General features: G+C 39.0%; 2 protein-coding genes and 1 long non-coding RNA gene across 4 annotated transcripts in view; all 3 read left to right on the top strand.

Moving 5' to 3' along the window:
- The first annotated feature begins 298 nt into the window (after nt 1-298).
- Nucleotides 299-4,007, top strand: LOC127975331 (uncharacterized). The gene is made up of 2 exons (XR_008157501.1): nt 299-1,285; nt 1,826-4,007. It is a non-coding gene; the product is annotated as an uncharacterized LOC127975331 (long non-coding RNA).
- Nucleotides 4,008-6,572: 2,565 nt separating this feature from the next.
- Nucleotides 6,573-9,640, top strand: rrp15 (ribosomal RNA processing 15 homolog). Of its 2 annotated transcripts, none has more exons than XM_052578563.1 (5): nt 6,573-6,737; nt 7,393-7,667; nt 8,110-8,207; nt 8,315-8,501; nt 9,308-9,640. In XM_052578563.1, exons 1-5 carry the CDS (start codon nt 6,689-6,691, stop codon nt 9,467-9,469), a joined length of 771 nt encoding a protein of 256 aa, XP_052434523.1. In that variant the 5' UTR covers nt 6,573-6,688; the 3' UTR covers nt 9,470-9,640. The 2 variants fall into 2 exon arrangements, with proteins under 2 accessions (XP_052434523.1, XP_052434521.1); XM_052578561.1 differs by having other exon boundaries at nt 6,574-6,737; nt 9,305-9,640.
- Nucleotides 9,641-11,648: 2,008 nt separating this feature from the next.
- Nucleotides 11,649-17,035, top strand: part of LOC127974945 (transforming growth factor beta-2 proprotein) — a 32,105-nt gene continuing 26,718 nt past the window's right edge. Inside the window, exon 1 of the mRNA XM_052578560.1 lies at nt 11,649-12,693. Within this exon, the coding sequence (XP_052434520.1) occupies nt 12,348-12,693 (346 nt within the window). The 5' untranslated portion in view covers nt 11,649-12,347. The remainder of the gene's footprint in view (nt 12,694-17,035) is intronic.

The following is a 17,035-nucleotide window of genomic DNA, read 5'->3' as shown; positions in this document are numbered from 1 at the left end:
GTAGCAGGGACAGGCAGTTTTTGAGAGTAACCAGGCATCTACGATGAGATGTGCATGAGATGTGCATGTGTTATGATGTGATGCGCACGGAGCAACATGATTGGCTCAAAAAATTATAAAATTGGGTTTCTAATTTGGTAAACTGCGGTTTGATATTCCTAGACCTTATGTTGCAAGTCCAAGCCACCCCACAGGTCGCCGGAATGTGAACGGTTTTTTCATGGGTACGTGGAGCTATAGCATGGCTTCCCAGATACACGTGCATTGAGTTTTCACAGGTACACGTACATTTTGCCTGTACGTGAAACAGTTTGTCGCCGGTACGTGAAACAGTATAGTTTCGCAGGTACGCGAGACTGATTTTTCGCGGGTACGGGAAACGGGGCTGCAGGTAAGCAGGATGGTGGTGATAAGACTTTGTGCGAGTAAGTATAAGGAAATAATTATGAAAGTCATACCCTGGGTTGAGAATTATGGTTTTCCAAAAAAGAAGAGGTACCTTTAGCATAACAGCCCTTAACAATATAAAAGAGAACTTGGAAAAATGTGAAAACAAATTAAGAGAATGTAAAAGGCGAAAAACAAGCAAGTTTCAGAAACATAGGAATTTTTATTTTACCTTTTAATAAATAAATTTAAATGCCATTTAGGAAAGAACTGAAAAATTATTTCTGTAGAAAATGCTGATAAAAGAACAGATCATACTGTTCAGATTTCTTCTCTTTATCCCCTTAGAGAACTGCGCTGTGCCAAAGTGGACTTTGATCTGGACTCCTGGTTTCACCCCTATCGATGCCACAGCAGCACCAGATTCAACCACCACAGCTGCCTCCCTCCTAAAGAGAAACTGCATCTGCACCGCAGTCCTTACCGCCCGACGAAAGACAAGCATCATCATCTTCCAAACCGTCTGCTCTGCCACCAGCAACGTCATCGGATTGACGAAATACTCCATGGCCGGAGTCAGCACCAGATCTAAAGCTCATGAGAGAGTGACACTGCAGCCGGACAGCCTGAACGAGAAGAAACTGGAGGAAAAAGGAGAGCATGTCAGAGCTTTCCCCATGATTCAAGCGGCTGGGCTGAATAGAGCTGTGATGGTCTCTTAACCATAGAACGAGAAAGACTTGATAGAGGCAAAACGAAGCATATCATTAAGCAGTGGAAATACTGTGTCAACGGATCAAGACTCACTGTCCAGTCAGAGTGAACACCCCCAAAATCACGCAGAAGAGCAGAGGTCAAAGACTGCCTCAGACTGATCCAGAATGCCACATTTGAACAGGTCTGTACACAAAGACCAGATTTAAAAGAAACCCCACTTAGAAAAGACCTAATTCTATTCATTGATGGTTCAGCATCTAGAGACCCAAACAATTGGCAAAAACAGAGCAAGTTAAGCTGTAACCACTGCATATGCAACAATAAGATCTGGAGCGCTCCACGCGCATTGCTCTGCGCAAGCGACTGAATTGGTAGCATTGACGGAGGCTTTATGCAAAGAATTTATACAAATTCTTGTTATTCTTTTTGGGGTTTGTCATGATTTTGGTGCATTGTGGAAGCACAGGAAATTTATTAAGTCTGATGGTAAGCCTGATCTAATTCATGATAAAATAGCAGCATTGTTATAAGCAATTTTTGCTACCAAAGTTAGTTGCTATCTGCAAATGCGTCACACATTCCAAAAGTTATGATTTTGTGATTTTAGGTAACAAGTAAGCTGATACCACAGCGAAGGACACGGCTATGAGAACAGAACCTTCTTTTACCTGTGTAACATTTACCAATGATTAATTCACACCCCCTTCTGATTATCTTACAGCTATGCAAGCTTTTGCCACAGCAGAAGAAAAGAAACAATGGGTGAAGGCCGAGTGCAAACTGAAAACAGGCCGAGTACAGACGACAGACCGTCTGCCAAAACATGTTTCCCACACTATGCAAAACTTGTACATGGCCTAGATCACGAGTATTGAAAGCATAATCGATAATGCAAATAAAACCATTAGTCAGATGTGACATAAAAGAGAAAAGTAATGAAGTGTTGTGAGCAGACAGGACAGACTTGGGTAAAAGCACTCCCCATTGTGTTAATGTATATGATAATGACAAAAAGAACAGTCTAACTTGAGTCCATTTGAAATTTAGTTTGACAGGCCAACTTTCAGTGGAGTAGGACCAGAACCACAACAACTGTCCTCTACATCCTTGTGTGAAGATGACATGCTGAAGTGTAGCAGAAAGATGTCTCTTGTTCTCTCTCAGATACCTTAGCAGGTCAAGGATGCTCTGCCCAAGCCAGTGGTAGGAGTCTTGCATGGTATCAGGTCTTGCTGATAACACACATAACTGAGGTGAAAGTGAGAGAGAGGGCTACGTGGATACATGCAAGTCACTGCAGGAAGGTTCGAGCACCACCAGAGGGCTACAGCTCAGTAAAGTGATTGACCAGCTGCCCCGTGCCAAGGGGGACGTCTGGCTGACTGAGGTGAACAAACATACAGTGGTGTACGGGAGCTGAACACGCAGCAACATCACTGTGTGGGGGTGATCTGAGGTCAGTTTGGGCCAACGGATGACAGCGTAGGAAACATACCATCTGACCACTGCAGCGAAACCACACGACCAACCCGTCAAGAGGGAACACAAGCTGTGGAACGGAGCTGAGAAGTTCTTCCATGATGTAATTACGGCACTTGGGGTCAGCCTTCTTCAAATTGAAGTCCAAATCACGAGGTATGAACTGATGAGTTTCATAAACACTACTAAGGTGACGATGGAAGGCATCAAGAAGAAACTACGAGGACTGAGGCCGACTGCACTGCAAGATTTGTCCTGGACCAGCTCTCTGCATCTCCTCGCGGGGATGTGTGTGTACTTGTGGGAACTGTATTCAAAACATGACTAATTCAATTCACAGGTTAACAGCTAGAGAAGTAAATGCCAATGATGATTGGGAATGGAACTGGTTTAAGGGTTTATGGCAGAAAGAAGAATACATTGGGTTAATTGCCATCTCAGCACTGGCCATGAATTTATTTTTGCTGTGTATGTGGCCTTGTGTAGTGGGAATGATTAGAAGAGCTGTAAATTAAATCATGAAATCTTTAGTAGTTCATCAGATGTTAATGTACAATGACTTGTATATGTAAGTACTTCTGATGTAAATGATGAAGACAATGAGAGGCTAAAATCTGACACCTGCAGCAGCTCTACAGAAGAAGAGTGGTAAGTAAGCATTACATGCTGTACAATAAAGAAGGTCTAAAGCAGGTCATTGTCTGTGTTACGAGATGATGCAACCGGAAGAAAAGTAAAAAAAGTTTCTTCTTTTTGAATATTACACTACGATTTTGAAATATTATCAAATATAAGAGTTTTTTTTTTCTTTAAAACTTGCTTATATGTTAGGAATGACTATGTTCCATAAAAAAACAATGCAGATGCTTTTTTTCGCCCTTATGAGAGTAATGGTGTTTAAAATCTTGAATTTACATGATTGATGTAAACTATAAGGGTAGTGTGTTCACAAATGTATCTACATTTAATCAATATAAGTGATCAATAATGATCAAAAGGGAGGAGTGTTATGAAAATTTTTAGTTTTGTTAATTTGGCATTGATTGCATTAATCTAATTTATTAATCTCTTTTATAACATACAATGAATAAGGTAGTATATATAGTCCATAGGGGCATTTAATTATTTTATGTAACTTGTGCACGTAACTGCTTTAGGTTTAAAAACAGCATTTGAGGGGAAACAGGCAGTTTTTGAGAGTTACCAGGCATCTATGATGAGATGTGCATGTGTTTTGGTGTGATGTGCACGGAGCAACATGATTGGCTCAAAGGTCCTAGTCTGTCCTTCAGTGTATCTTTTTACATTCTATAAAAAGTGGGCTGTAAGTCTGTGTGTTATCTCTTTGCACACAGACTCGGAAGCTGTGTGTAATCCGGATCATTCTCTGCAGAGAATTAAAGCAATAAAAAGACAAAACTCTGTTTGGTTTTTCTTTCTCAGTCTCTACAAATTGATATTGAATTAGAATTTCCACAACAAGCACTGCATGACAAAACCGATCGTGATGTCATCAAGGGTCTTGATCTTATTACCATGTAAAATACTATTTTTTAAAACATTAAGAAAAACATCAGCCAATGATATTATAAAAGAAAACATCACGAGTATAGATCAGTGGCCAAGAGTGCATCTGACTGACCGATACACCATGAGCTCTATCAACTATTAATATTCTGCTTATTTTGTTTCAGTGTACAGTTTGTTAATGTTGTACAAAGCATACAGTCAAAGTAAGCTCCATCATTCAGCTGAACTGTGCACAATTATTTTAGACACTTCATGTCTTGTTAAAGTCATACGATACATGCATGTCCCTGCTGAGCTGTGGGCTATGAATAATTTCACAGGCAAAGCAGACAAAATTAAAGTTTACGTATCTTCAATTCTTTATTTATTTTTTATTGTTTTATATTATGAGAAGGATACATTCTACAACCTATCCTGCAGTCATCATGGTGAGATTAGGTTTCTTCAATCTAAAGAAACAAGAATTAAAACAAACTTGATTTCAAAACTTTCAGAATCAAGCAGCCCTACGTCCCGGGACACGCCATCACAGTATTGTGAGGGGCGTAACATTTCCACAACATGCTTGAGGAATTCGGCCAATCACAATGCACTACATAGCTGGCCAATCAGAGCAAACCTCGCTTTTCAGAGCGATGAGCTTTGTAGAGAAGAAACAGTAATGTACAGTATGTGTTTTTTTTTTTTTTTTTTTTACCTTAAACCACATAAACACACATTGCATTACATAAAATACACAAAACTATGTTCTTTTTAGCAACATCATATCACCCCTTTAACATATTTTATCCAGAGGGAACATGATGAGCCAGTTTATCCAGGTATGCTACGTGGTGGTGTGTACAGTATATTGTGTCCACATGCAGGCTGGAGTAAAAGATTAATGTGACAACATAGGTTTTAACTTCAGTCAACAAAACTGATGTACTGTAACAGCATCTTCTTCCATTCTTTTCCACACTAAATAATGTGGCTCCAGTTACACAGAACAACATACAATGAACATCAGTTCAGTTGAGTTTTTGAAGTAAATCAGTATTTGAAAACTGTGCACAGAAAACTGTTGCACCTACAGTAGTAGGTTTCTTAGTAGTAGTCTTACATTCTTTTTTTTTTTTTACTTGTAGAAGGGTATGGGACATATAGGTTTCATTTAACATGTCCAAAAGGTTTTTATTTTATTTTATTTACGCCAAGATTTATACATTTACATAGCCCATATATTCTCAATTGATAAGTAACAAAAATTTGTTATTTGCCATTAATCATTTCTGAAATAGGTTTAAGTAGTTAACATGGAATTAACATTGTGTGAGTGTATCACTATTTTAATTTCATGTTAATTACTTAAAGCCTATTTCACAAATGAACAATGGCAAAGACAAACAGCTACAGACAACACGTCAGCATGCCATGCATTTGTCCCTTACAGTACACATTTAAACATGTATTTAAACAGTCTTTAAATACAGCTTTAACCTCTTAGTTTTAAGGTTGTTTTTCATCATTGTTGATCAGGTTTTGTCTTACTCTGCTGTGATGGCACTATGGTGACCCGGGCAAACAGGTAAAGTCCTTCCACTCGAGTGTGAAGATGTCAGTCGGCTCTCTTCTTCAGTGCACCTCAGCAGCTGAGACAGCAGCTCTCTCTCTCTCTCTCTCTCTCTCTCTCTCTGTGTGTGTGTGTGTGTGCGTGTATGTGTGACTGTGTTCACTTTTTTTTTCTGTGCACCTGCACAGATCTTTTTGCTGTTACTCCACATTCCTCAAAGAGCCTGTCTATTTCTTATAATTACGATCAAACAATCAAACAAATTCATACATAGGTTTCTTTTCTTTTTTTATGCCACATGGATGTTGTTCATGTTGTTCATTTTGCATGTTGAGTCACTATATTGTTATTATATTGCCTCAACACTATTGAGGATTCAGTTTTGACCTTCTCATCCATCAGGGTATCGTCATACAGGTGATACAGGTGTGTGTATGGGGGTTGTGGTAGGTGGGGTGGGGTTTGGATTTAAAGATATATGTCTAAAAAAAAAAATTATATATATATGAAATGAAAAAAAAAGTCATATATATATATATATATATATATATATATATATATATATATATATATATATATATGACTTTTTTTTTTCATTTAATCATATATATATATATATATATATATATATATATATATATATATATATGATTAAATGTGTGATTCCCAGAGCCTTGATTCATTCTTCCTCTCAAGTCATCATTTTATTAGGAAGTATTTCTTTGCAATTATTACAAGGCTCTGTGGAAATACTTGATTCTGATTGGTCAGTCGTGACATTCCGTCACAAACTGTAATATTTATGTATGTTATATAATAATCTTTGTGTTGCATTTCTTTGAGGACGTTCCAGTGCGTTCCAAATGAGCGATCCCGTACTCAGGGAGTAGTGAGCAGTGAACACTTCGCGTAGGGACCCTTTCAATCGGAACTCACCTCGAAACTAAACAGGAGCGGAACCTTTCCCGAGCGCCTCTAGTGTCGCACGGACTGTTTAGAAAGTACTCGTAAATATCAGTAAAGATGGCGACGCTCACGAAGAAGCCACATGTCGTTGTTGAAGAGGGAAACGGTGAGGCTTTTAACTTTTTTTCTGGCAAATTATGATGCGGCACATATACAATGTCTTTACGAAAGGCTGCGTATTATTATCGTTGATGAGACGACTACTGATTTCGTAATTAAACCCAACAAAAGCCACACAGGGCAAAGGGATATGACAGTAAACTCAAATTACTCTCGATTTTACACTAGAAATGTAAAGCCAAATACACATTCGTTCTCTTCTGCAATAATCAATTATTTATTTTGACATTTATGTGGCTTGTCTTTATCTGGGTTATTTTTATAGGTGACATTTAACTGGCTAGAATTAACACTTTAGTTTCCTTCCAATTTTATCGTGCAAACAATATGTAAGTTAAATGAAAATTCTAACTGTTTGGGCTAAATATTCACATTCTTATTGCATGCAGTACATATATTGACCCATTTTGCATACACAAGCAAATTTCAAGAATATAAGTCGTTAGATAAAGAAATTCTCAAGACAAGTAGAAACAAATTAATGCATTTTATTTTTTGTTTAATTTTTTTTTACATTTTACTTGTAGTGCCTAACATTGTCACTTTTTTTTTAAATGGAGGAAAAGATGCTTGAAAAGAACATAAATTGTGATGCCATGTGATGAAATATATTTTTTTTGTGTGTGTGTATGGATGATCAGAAGCGTTTGGGCTTTCTGATGACAGCGTCAGTAATGATGGAGAGAGTGAGCAGGAGGAATCTGATGTAGAAGACAGCGGTGACGAGGATGGAAAGAGCGAGGAAGAACAGAATGGAGACGCTGCGGAAAATCCCAACACCGGCTGGGCCGAAGCCATGGCCAAAATCCTGGGCAAGAAAACCCCAGACAGCAAACCCATCATCCTCCAGAAGAACAAAGAGCTGGACAAGATCAAAGAGAAGGAGAAGAAAGAGCGGCTGGAGAAAAAGAAACGGGTGCTGCATCAGCTGAGCTTTTCCAGATCTCATAGAATTCAATATAACTTTAAACAGCTTCTTTTATGTTATAAAGTTTTCAAATGTTTAATATTAAGCTTCTAAGGGCTGGAATGAATTGCAAAAAAAAAAAAAAAGAAATTGAAAAGGGACTAATTTAGCAAAATGATTAATGTAGTCAACAAATATAAGTTAACCATGTGTGCAGAGTTGTTAGTCATTATGGTACTATGAATATATATTTGTCTCGGAGCATATGTACACGTTACTTGATGCCCTACATGTTCATTTGTGAATGACGGCAACCTGATGACCTTCTAAACATTTGAAAAGGGGGGAACATTACAAACAACCTTTTTTTTATCTTCAATGCATTTTTGTGAAGAGGCATTGAATGACCGACCCCTATATGCATTGACATGGGTTTGTTATTAATTGACAGCTCGATAAGAAACGAGCATGGGAGAATATGTGTCGAGAGAAGCCTGATGTGGTTCGAGACCGAGAGCACGAGAGGAACCTACAGAAAATTGCAACCAGGTGAGACCTCATTCGGTCCACTTTTGCTCCGTATAGATAGACAAGCAATTCATGAGCTGCATTTCTCAGTTAATGATGTATAATGATGTGTTGTGTGATGTCTGTAGAGGTGTGGTGCAGTTGTTCAACGCTGTGAAGAAGCATCAGAAGAACGTGGATGACAGGATAAAGGAAGTTGGGGGTTCAGAGAGAAAGAAATCCAGAATTCTGTCCTCCGTGACTAAGAAGGACTTCATCGATGTCTTGAGAGGAGCGGACGTGGCTCACAAACCGGCCGTCAAAAAAGAGAAAGTGGTCAGATTACTTTTCTTTCCCATACACTTACTGTCTTTCCTCGTCACATGGCACAGCCTTCATGCTTTAAGTACACATGAAGTCTCTATTTACCAGTGTTATTAACTATTATAACTCATTATTTTGCTAATTGAATTAAAATGTAAATGCAAAATGAGAAATTTTAAATTAGAAATGCTGCCTTGACAACTAACTGAACATTTTTAAGCCGAAGTATCAAAATAAAACATAAATTTATATTAAATAGTAAAAAAAAAGATCTAAAACTAATAAAAATCATGAAAGCGCATAATAAAATAACTAAAACTTAAACTGAATTAAAAATATTATAATAGTTTCTAAATAATGCTGAGCTCTGTGTGCATGATTTAAAAGGTTTGTTTGTCTTTGTAATTATGACCTTTTTTGTGCTGTGGATTATTCTTTCCAACGCATAACAGGAGTAAAATTGTGTTAATTTTAAAATAACAGCATTGTTAATCAAATGATTTATTAAAATGCCTCAAAGATCATCAGAAATCATGTCCTTAATCACTGTTGTTCTTGGCATTTGCTATTAGAGATATTGTACCTGCTATTAAACATTGCTATTTAATATTAAGATTCAGCTGATGTAAGATGTAGGCTTTATGTTGAAGAAATGCATTGTTCTTTTACGTTTCTTAATTTCACTCACTGTGTCCACATGGTGGCAGTGTGTACATACGGCTCTTATTGAATTGATTAATGTAAAAATATAGGCCTATGATCCCAGCATGTGGTTTCTGAGACTGATTCTTGTCCCTTCTCTTGACTGATTTTAGCAGCCTGTAGAAGTGAAAGGAGAGAATCCGTCCTGGAGCGTGTTGAGGGATGATTTCATGATGGGCACATCCATGAAGGACTGGGATAAGGAGAGCGATGAAGAGCGTGAGGAAGGAGAAGACAGCCTTGAGCCTGCTGAAGAGTACAGCAGTGAATCAGACTGATCCATCACGTGACCAGAGAGAGAAGATTCGAAGAGTTACCGATCATGAGACAGTCATCTGTGATGTTGTTCATGTGTGAGTGCACTGATGAGTGCCAAACATCTGTGCTCTTTTTCTGTATATAGACATTTGTCACAGTGTTTTTTGCTAAATAAATCAATGTAAAAAATCTTCAGATATTTTGATTGACAAGAAAACTTCAATGCAAGAAAAGCATGTGTTTTTTCACATGTACTATGGACATGTTTCTCCAAATACATAAAGCAGAGGTCTTTAACTCCAATCAAGGTGTTCAGGATTGCTTGACCACCGGGTGGCGCCGCTGTCAAAGCAGTGCAGTGATCTACAGTTGGGTTGACTTCCTGACCTCTAGGAGAACACAGATGTGGAAATGTAAAACTGAAATGCATGTGTCATCATGACATGGGCCACGTGGTGTATTTAATTCTTTTGAGCTCATAAGGAGTGTATGTTTTAATATAACAGGTCGTTTCATCAGAGGTGCCCTGTAGGCCCTGATTGGAGGGCTGCCGGGAGATGACCTTTGACCTTTTAAGGGTGCAGCCCTGCCGGAATGACAGTTGTGCTGATTCTAGACTTTCTCTTTATCACTCTCAGTCGAGCTATGTGTACACACCCAGTTGAGATATATTTACCCAGTGTCTGAGAGGGTACAGCCGACGTAAAACTCCCATTTATCACGACAACACTGTGAGCTGCCGCTCAGGAATGCCCGCCCTCGCCAGGGCATGTTGACACAGCGCCCTAGAGAGGGTCAAGCTCCTCTGTCGCTCCCTCGCTGCTCATCTTTTCATTGTCTACATCACAAAACCTCTTCCTCGTCTCATCAGGAAGTGATTGTGAGGACAGTCAGGTGTAATAAGTGTTGTGCAGTTTTATCACCCTTAATAACGTTTGGTTTATTCCCTTAAATCCCTGTCCTTATTCTCCCTCGCTCGCATGCAGTCTCACATCTGTCTCTGTTGGTGGTGATTTAGCGATAACATCTGGCGTACAGCGCTGGGCAGAGCCGTTCCGAGGCCTGTCCCTCCTGATAGATTACTGGAGTGTGGGCCGGGTACAAAAGGCTTTGGCAAATGATGATTTTTTTTAAAGCAGAAGCTCAAGGGATTGAGAAGTAAATCAAGCAGGTGCGGCGAGGGAGAATGTGGAAAATGCCTGCCGTCACATGTTGCACACAGAGAGTCTGTGATCGAAACGACTTGTAGCAACCTCCCAGAAAGGGTTATCAGCGAGATGTGTGCGCTGATGCAACAGCTGGACCTGCTTCTCCAATCCTTATCAGCTGTCTGTGTCTAACAGTAGTAATACCATAAGATACTATTAGGTTTTCGGGGGTTTTTTCCAGTTTACTAAATGAAGCAAGATAAGAGGGCAGATTAAATGGGTGGTTTTATGCTGACTTCTCTCTCATTTCATCTCTGAAGGTTATAAATATTAACTATACTACACTGCAGAGTAATAAAGAAAGTGTTCTTCATGTCTGAAAGCTTAATACTGCTGGCATGATGATGGATACCCTACATGAAGACAGTGAGAGGTTTATATATATATATATATATATATATATATATTCAGTACAACATGATTTTGTACTGAAAATATCTGATAAGTGAATGTTCATAAAGATATTAACATTAAAACCCTGAAACATTCTCAAGGCTTGTAAAGTTAAAACTCATTAACACTGTCAGCTTTCACATTGGCTTTCTGAAGGCATTTACATAAAACATGAAGCCATAGTGTAATGTACTAAAGTTTATACATGGATATAATTACACATTTTCAAATGATCCATTTAGTTTTCATTTCTAATGGTGTTAGTTTTTCCACTTCATCCCCAACGCCAGCTATCTTGACTTTTTTAAACAAAATACTAAAGATTTCTATGACATACTTGTTGACAACTGAAACGTGTTTGGTCGATCTGTCTCCTGGGACTATAACTGCGCAGGTGAACTGGCTCCTCGAGATGTGTTTCTTGCTAGGTCTGAGGTTTACTCTGACTGTTTTTGGGGGAGGTCACAGTGGAAGGACCCAGTGGGCGTTAGGACCTGACCGCAGTGCTGGAGAGAAGCGAATCCCTCGGACTCACCGTGATGACCACAACCACGTGGTGAAGTCAGTCCTATATAAACCTCTCTCTCCAACCGGCCGCCTTCAGATGTGCATGTGTGTGCTGGCACGGGGACCGTAGTTTTCCCGCAGAAGGAACAGAGGAGTGCGCAAACTGAGGAGGAAATCGCTTTTGCCTGCTCATAAGGTAGTTTATCCCATCACTCCGTACTCTTCTTCTCTGTCAGGCAAGTTTAGGACGCGTGAGACAGGTCCAGCTTTATTTTCTTCAGCATCTGCTGGAGCCAGACGCGAGGAGGAGGAGAGGAGAGGCGATGCGCCTTGCGGAGTGAGCTGAGGCTTTCCCTGGACCTCCACATCTTCTCACACGGCGAGGGCGAGTGATTGTGCGGCGCTTTGGAGAGAGTTCGCGGCGCTCTGATGCGGTGGAGGTGCGCGCAGAAAGCCCGCAGACGACGCGTCTGTCAGAAAGAAAGCTTTGAGAAGCAGACACTTTTGATGGCCAAATCAATGGCTCTTATAGTGCCTCGTGATTCCGTGCACTTGCTATGAAGTGATTTGAAATGAAGATCTTAGTTTGGATCTGACAGACCATTTCGTGTTGGCACCTCGGATGGATTTGCAGGAACAATAAACAAAGACGTTTGCAATTGATAATAGCGTGCGCAAAAAAAAAAAAGTTACATTTGGCTTCGCCATCGAAATGACTGGGCTTCTGCGTGACTTAATTCATTAATTAGCATTTTCAAACTCGCTTCAGCTTCCAAAACAAAAGCACAAAATGAACTTGTACGTCTTGAGCCTCCTTCTGACCTTGGATTTAGCCACAGTGGCCGTCAGTCTATCCACATGCAGCACTCTGGACATGGAGCAGTTCAAAAAGAAGCGGATCGAGGCCATCCGCGGTCAGATCCTCAGTAAACTCAAGCTGAGCTGTCCCCCCGAGATCTACCCCGAGCCCGAGGAGGTGTCCCGGGACATCATCGCCATCTATAACAGCACGCGAGACCTGCTGCAGGAGAAAGCCAACGAGCGCGCGGCCACCTGCGAGCGACAGCGCAGCGAGGAGGAGTACTACGCCAAAGAAGTGCACAAGATCGACATGCAGCCCTTCTACCCCGCAGAGAGTGAGTGTTTCAGCCCTGTTTCGGGGGTGGGATTGGGTAATGGTGGTAGGTTCGAACCTCGACATCGCTGAGCTCAGTTTACCTCAGTGTTTAAATGGGCCTCAGTGCGTAAACACCCTCAGCATGAATGAAAATAGGCATATATAAAAAGATTGTTATTCATTGCAAGCACCGCGTCACAAACGTGTTGAACGTATAAGGCAAACTACTAACACTGCAGTGGGTAATTTGATGTATATGTGACCCTGGAGAACAAAACCAGTCTTAAATCTCTGGGGTATGTTTGTAACAATAGCCAACAATACATGGTGTGTTTCAAAATGATTGGGTTTTATTTTATGCCTAATCATTATGATATTAAGGAAAGATCGTGATCCATGAAAATGTTTAAAACAATTCCTGTCATAAATATATCAAAACTTATTTTTTTTATTCGCAATGTGCATTGCTAAGAACTTAATTTGGAAAAAAAAAAAAAAATATATATATATATATATATATATATATATATATATATATATATATATATATATTGCACTGCAAATATCGTCCTATCCCAACAGACCAATGGAAAGCTAATTTAATCAGCTTTAAGATGATGCATATAACTCATATTTCAAAAACATGAGCCTTATTACTGGTTTTGTGCTCCAGGGTCACATTTAGAATATTTACAGATTTTTTAGCATCACTTTGATATTTTTTGCAGCGTCTGCTAAATGCATAAATGTTATATTTGTGTGTAATGCATTCCAAATAGAGACCTGGCAGTTAGCAGTCATTGAACAGTGTGACTTGCATGTCCAAAGATATTGTGGCATGGTTCCCACTGTCACGGTGCACCCAGATCTCCAGCCGCGAAGCACTGATGCGCTGTTGAAGCCAAGTTCAATAGTCATTTGTAATATATAATTTTATTTTTATTTTTTGGGATTGATGGTTGTAGCCTGGAGTACTCGTTATCCAATTGTTGTCTAATGTGAAGTGGCATGGTTTTACTTTGCTATTCAAGAACTAAGATGTTGTTGCCAGATTATTCTTGACTCCACTCTAAACGACTACTTTGTCATTAATACATATATTAGAGGTTTGGTCCCTCTGGAGTAACCTGAGGTTAGGCTCCTTTTTCAAGGGTGCATTGGCAATGCGTCACTCCTCTAACGGGCTTGAATCCACAATCCTTCAGTTACAGAACAGATTTAACCACTCGGCCACAGCTGCCACATCATAGGCTATAGTGTGGGCTCCCCTGATCAATGTTTGTGCAGCTGTTTGAAGCATCTTTACATCTTTTACACAAATCAATATATATATATATATATATATATATATATATATATATATATATATATATATATATTTCACGTTTCAGTACTTTTCGTTCTAGAACATTATTCTCATTTCTTTCCTCAATTAATCACACACACACACACACACCACTTGACTGATGCTTCTCACTGTATCTAAATACTCCCCCACTGTGTCTTGAAAGTTGGGCCTATATAAGCAAATAAATGCTTTTAAAAATCCTTAATTATGTAATCGTTTTCAGCTCCCAGATCAAATGTGAGTATACAGCTTGAATGAGAAATACATTAGGAGATCTTTTATGCCCTGAGGTATATTTTGCATTAAATGTTATTCTTGGCTCTGCCTGCTGTATAAATGCTTCAGATATGAATAGAGTTGGCACAGCTCCAGCCCCAGTCAGCAAGCAGTTACGGGATATAAATAATCCTGTGTCAACGTTCGGAGAAACGCCACTGATTATTTTCAAATTGAACCTTCAGATTGTGGGTTAGATCACAATGGCTCTGTTCCAAAACCTAATGAGCTGCCTACATAGTTAGCATTTAAAGGCATTGTAGGCACACTCCCTGGAATCAAGTATATGCTACATACTGGCAGTCATATAATATGCATAATCGAATTCTAACTCTTTATGCTGTTTTTTATACACTAAATGCATTGAAGGCACTTTGTTCATTGTTGAAGTGAACTTTTGCCTGAGTGGTGATTAGATTCACTGTCTTGGACGACTGCCTTTAACTTGAGCGTGCGAGTACAGAAAGACCCGTTCAGTTTGTGATACCTGTGAACTGTCTGCGATGTGGTGTGCGACAGGTTTAAAGCAGTATCACATGTATCCCTAATGGATGTTGAAATCCCAGAATGCATTGCGATGAGCTCAAGCGAAGCGGAACAGAAATGCTGATTGGGTACAACAGGGTGGAAGGCACACATTAAGGAGAATGCTTTTCATTACCACTACTAACAATGACTGCGGTTTCTGTTGAACGCTGATATAGCAACACATTTGGTGAGATAATAAATCATAAAAGTGCCACTTTTAAAGTGGTTTGTTTTGTTTTCAAATCCTGTGATATGTTTGTGATAAAAGTCTCGTCAGTAATATTATTTTAGCATTTATACTTGTTAAAACAATCACTTTGGCAAAGTTTGCAGAAATCTTTGTTTATTTTGATTTAAAAAAAACATTAAAAAAACAACAACAAAAAAGATCCGCACACTGTTATTCTTTAACAGTTCTGTAATTTTTCTTCAGTAAATGTCATTAATTAAAACCGCCATTAAAATATTTATTTAAAAAAATACTTTACAATATATATTTTAAAGAGTGAAGGTAATAGTTTAATATGGCTTTACTGTAGTAAAAATGCATATTGGATTACATATGATTAATATCATATATTTTTATTATATTATAAATAAAATAACAATTAATTATAATTTGAATTATATCTTTATAAATATGCTGATTATCTCTTGGGTGTCCAGTGAGTTTAATAAATTATATTAACAATCTTAATCAACGATCAACTGTCTCTTAATTATTAGATCAATTGTTGTGCCTTTTTTGTGATTTTATACTCAAGAACCATACTTTTACATATCTTCGATTATAAAAAAAAAAAAAACTGTCTATTTAATTACCTGAAATAGACAAACATCTGATGTTCAGTTTTAAGAGATATATTCTGCAATTCTATAGATTCTCATTTGCTGCATAAATCCATAACATTAATGAATCAAATTAGGTTTTGTGCCATCTATTGGTTAAGAAAATAAACTGATACCCGCGGTGCAGCCCTAACAAATACTCATTAAAAATAGTTAAATTAAATAAAATTCATTGCGTTCATGGCATTAGCTTTGTGCACACGCTAACACCAACTTGTAGCGAAATCAATTGTGAGTCAAGTATCCTGTGCACTTCCTGCGAGGAGTGCTATTTAGAGCCAATGTAGAGCGTTCCAAATCGGTCAGTTATGAGATTCCATTTCAGATAGAATCCTTAGAAGGCAGCTGCCTGTGTAGACGGTGCAGATTTGGAACGGAGCCAATGTGTGGCAAAGAAACAATGAGCAAACAGAAAAGAAAGCAGACTAGATAATTACCATATAGGACGAAATTAACTTTTTTCATGGAAGTGAACTTTGAATCAGGTGTTCTGTTGCAGATTCACGTGTTGGCTAATACGCTCACAGGTTATCTGCCTTATTTGGTTGGGCGCCAGGAAGCGCTCGCAGGCGACACTGGAAGCCACACAAACATGCACGAGAGAGAGAGAGAGAGAGAGAGAGAGAGAGAGAGAGCGCTGGCAGAGCCCACACAGCACTATTTAAACTAGAGAGGAGTGTGCGTTTACTCCGCAACGTGCCACATGCTCCATGGAAAATTCCACGCGGAGACCCACTGTTGCTGGGGTGTGGAGCTGGAGTCACTGGAGAGGTTCTCCCCAAACCCCCACCTCCAGCCCATCTCACGTGCTCTTAAAAATAAAGCTTCTTCAGCGGAGAACTCTCTTCTGATCGATGAGATGAAAGAGTGGTTGCATTGCTGATGCATTACGGTTTCTTCCGGTTTGGTTGTCTTTAAAGCACCAGAATGGAATGCTACACTCTTAAAAATAAAGATTCTTTATAGGAATCTATTGTTCCTTGAGGAACTTTGAACATCCAGGGAACAGTTTGATTGAGGTGATTGTTGCTGATAGGTGATAGTTGCATGAACGAATGATTGAAAAAGGTTCTTCTTTGGCATAGCTTTTGAAACCTAATTTTGGAACCTTAATTTCAAAGAGCATAGATGAAAAAGATACTTTAGATTATTCAGATGTTCCTCACAATAAGACAGAAATTATTCTTTTAAGAACTGTCCACTGAGAGGTTCTTTTGGAAACCTGGAATGGTTCTTCAGTGTGAAAACCCCCTTTTGGAGCCTTTGTTTTTAACAGATTTAATTAGCTAATCTGCACATTGACACTTCTGCACATTCTCAAATCTTTTGGACTGCTGGCGTAATGATCTTTGAAAGAAGG

The sequence above is a fragment of the Carassius gibelio genome, chromosome B16 (genome assembly GCF_023724105.1).
Source record: "Carassius gibelio isolate Cgi1373 ecotype wild population from Czech Republic chromosome B16, carGib1.2-hapl.c, whole genome shotgun sequence".
NCBI lineage: Eukaryota > Metazoa > Chordata > Actinopteri > Cypriniformes > Cyprinidae > Carassius > Carassius gibelio.
Note: the sequence above shows the minus strand (reverse complement) of the source record. Positions and strands in the feature narration are given on the sequence as shown.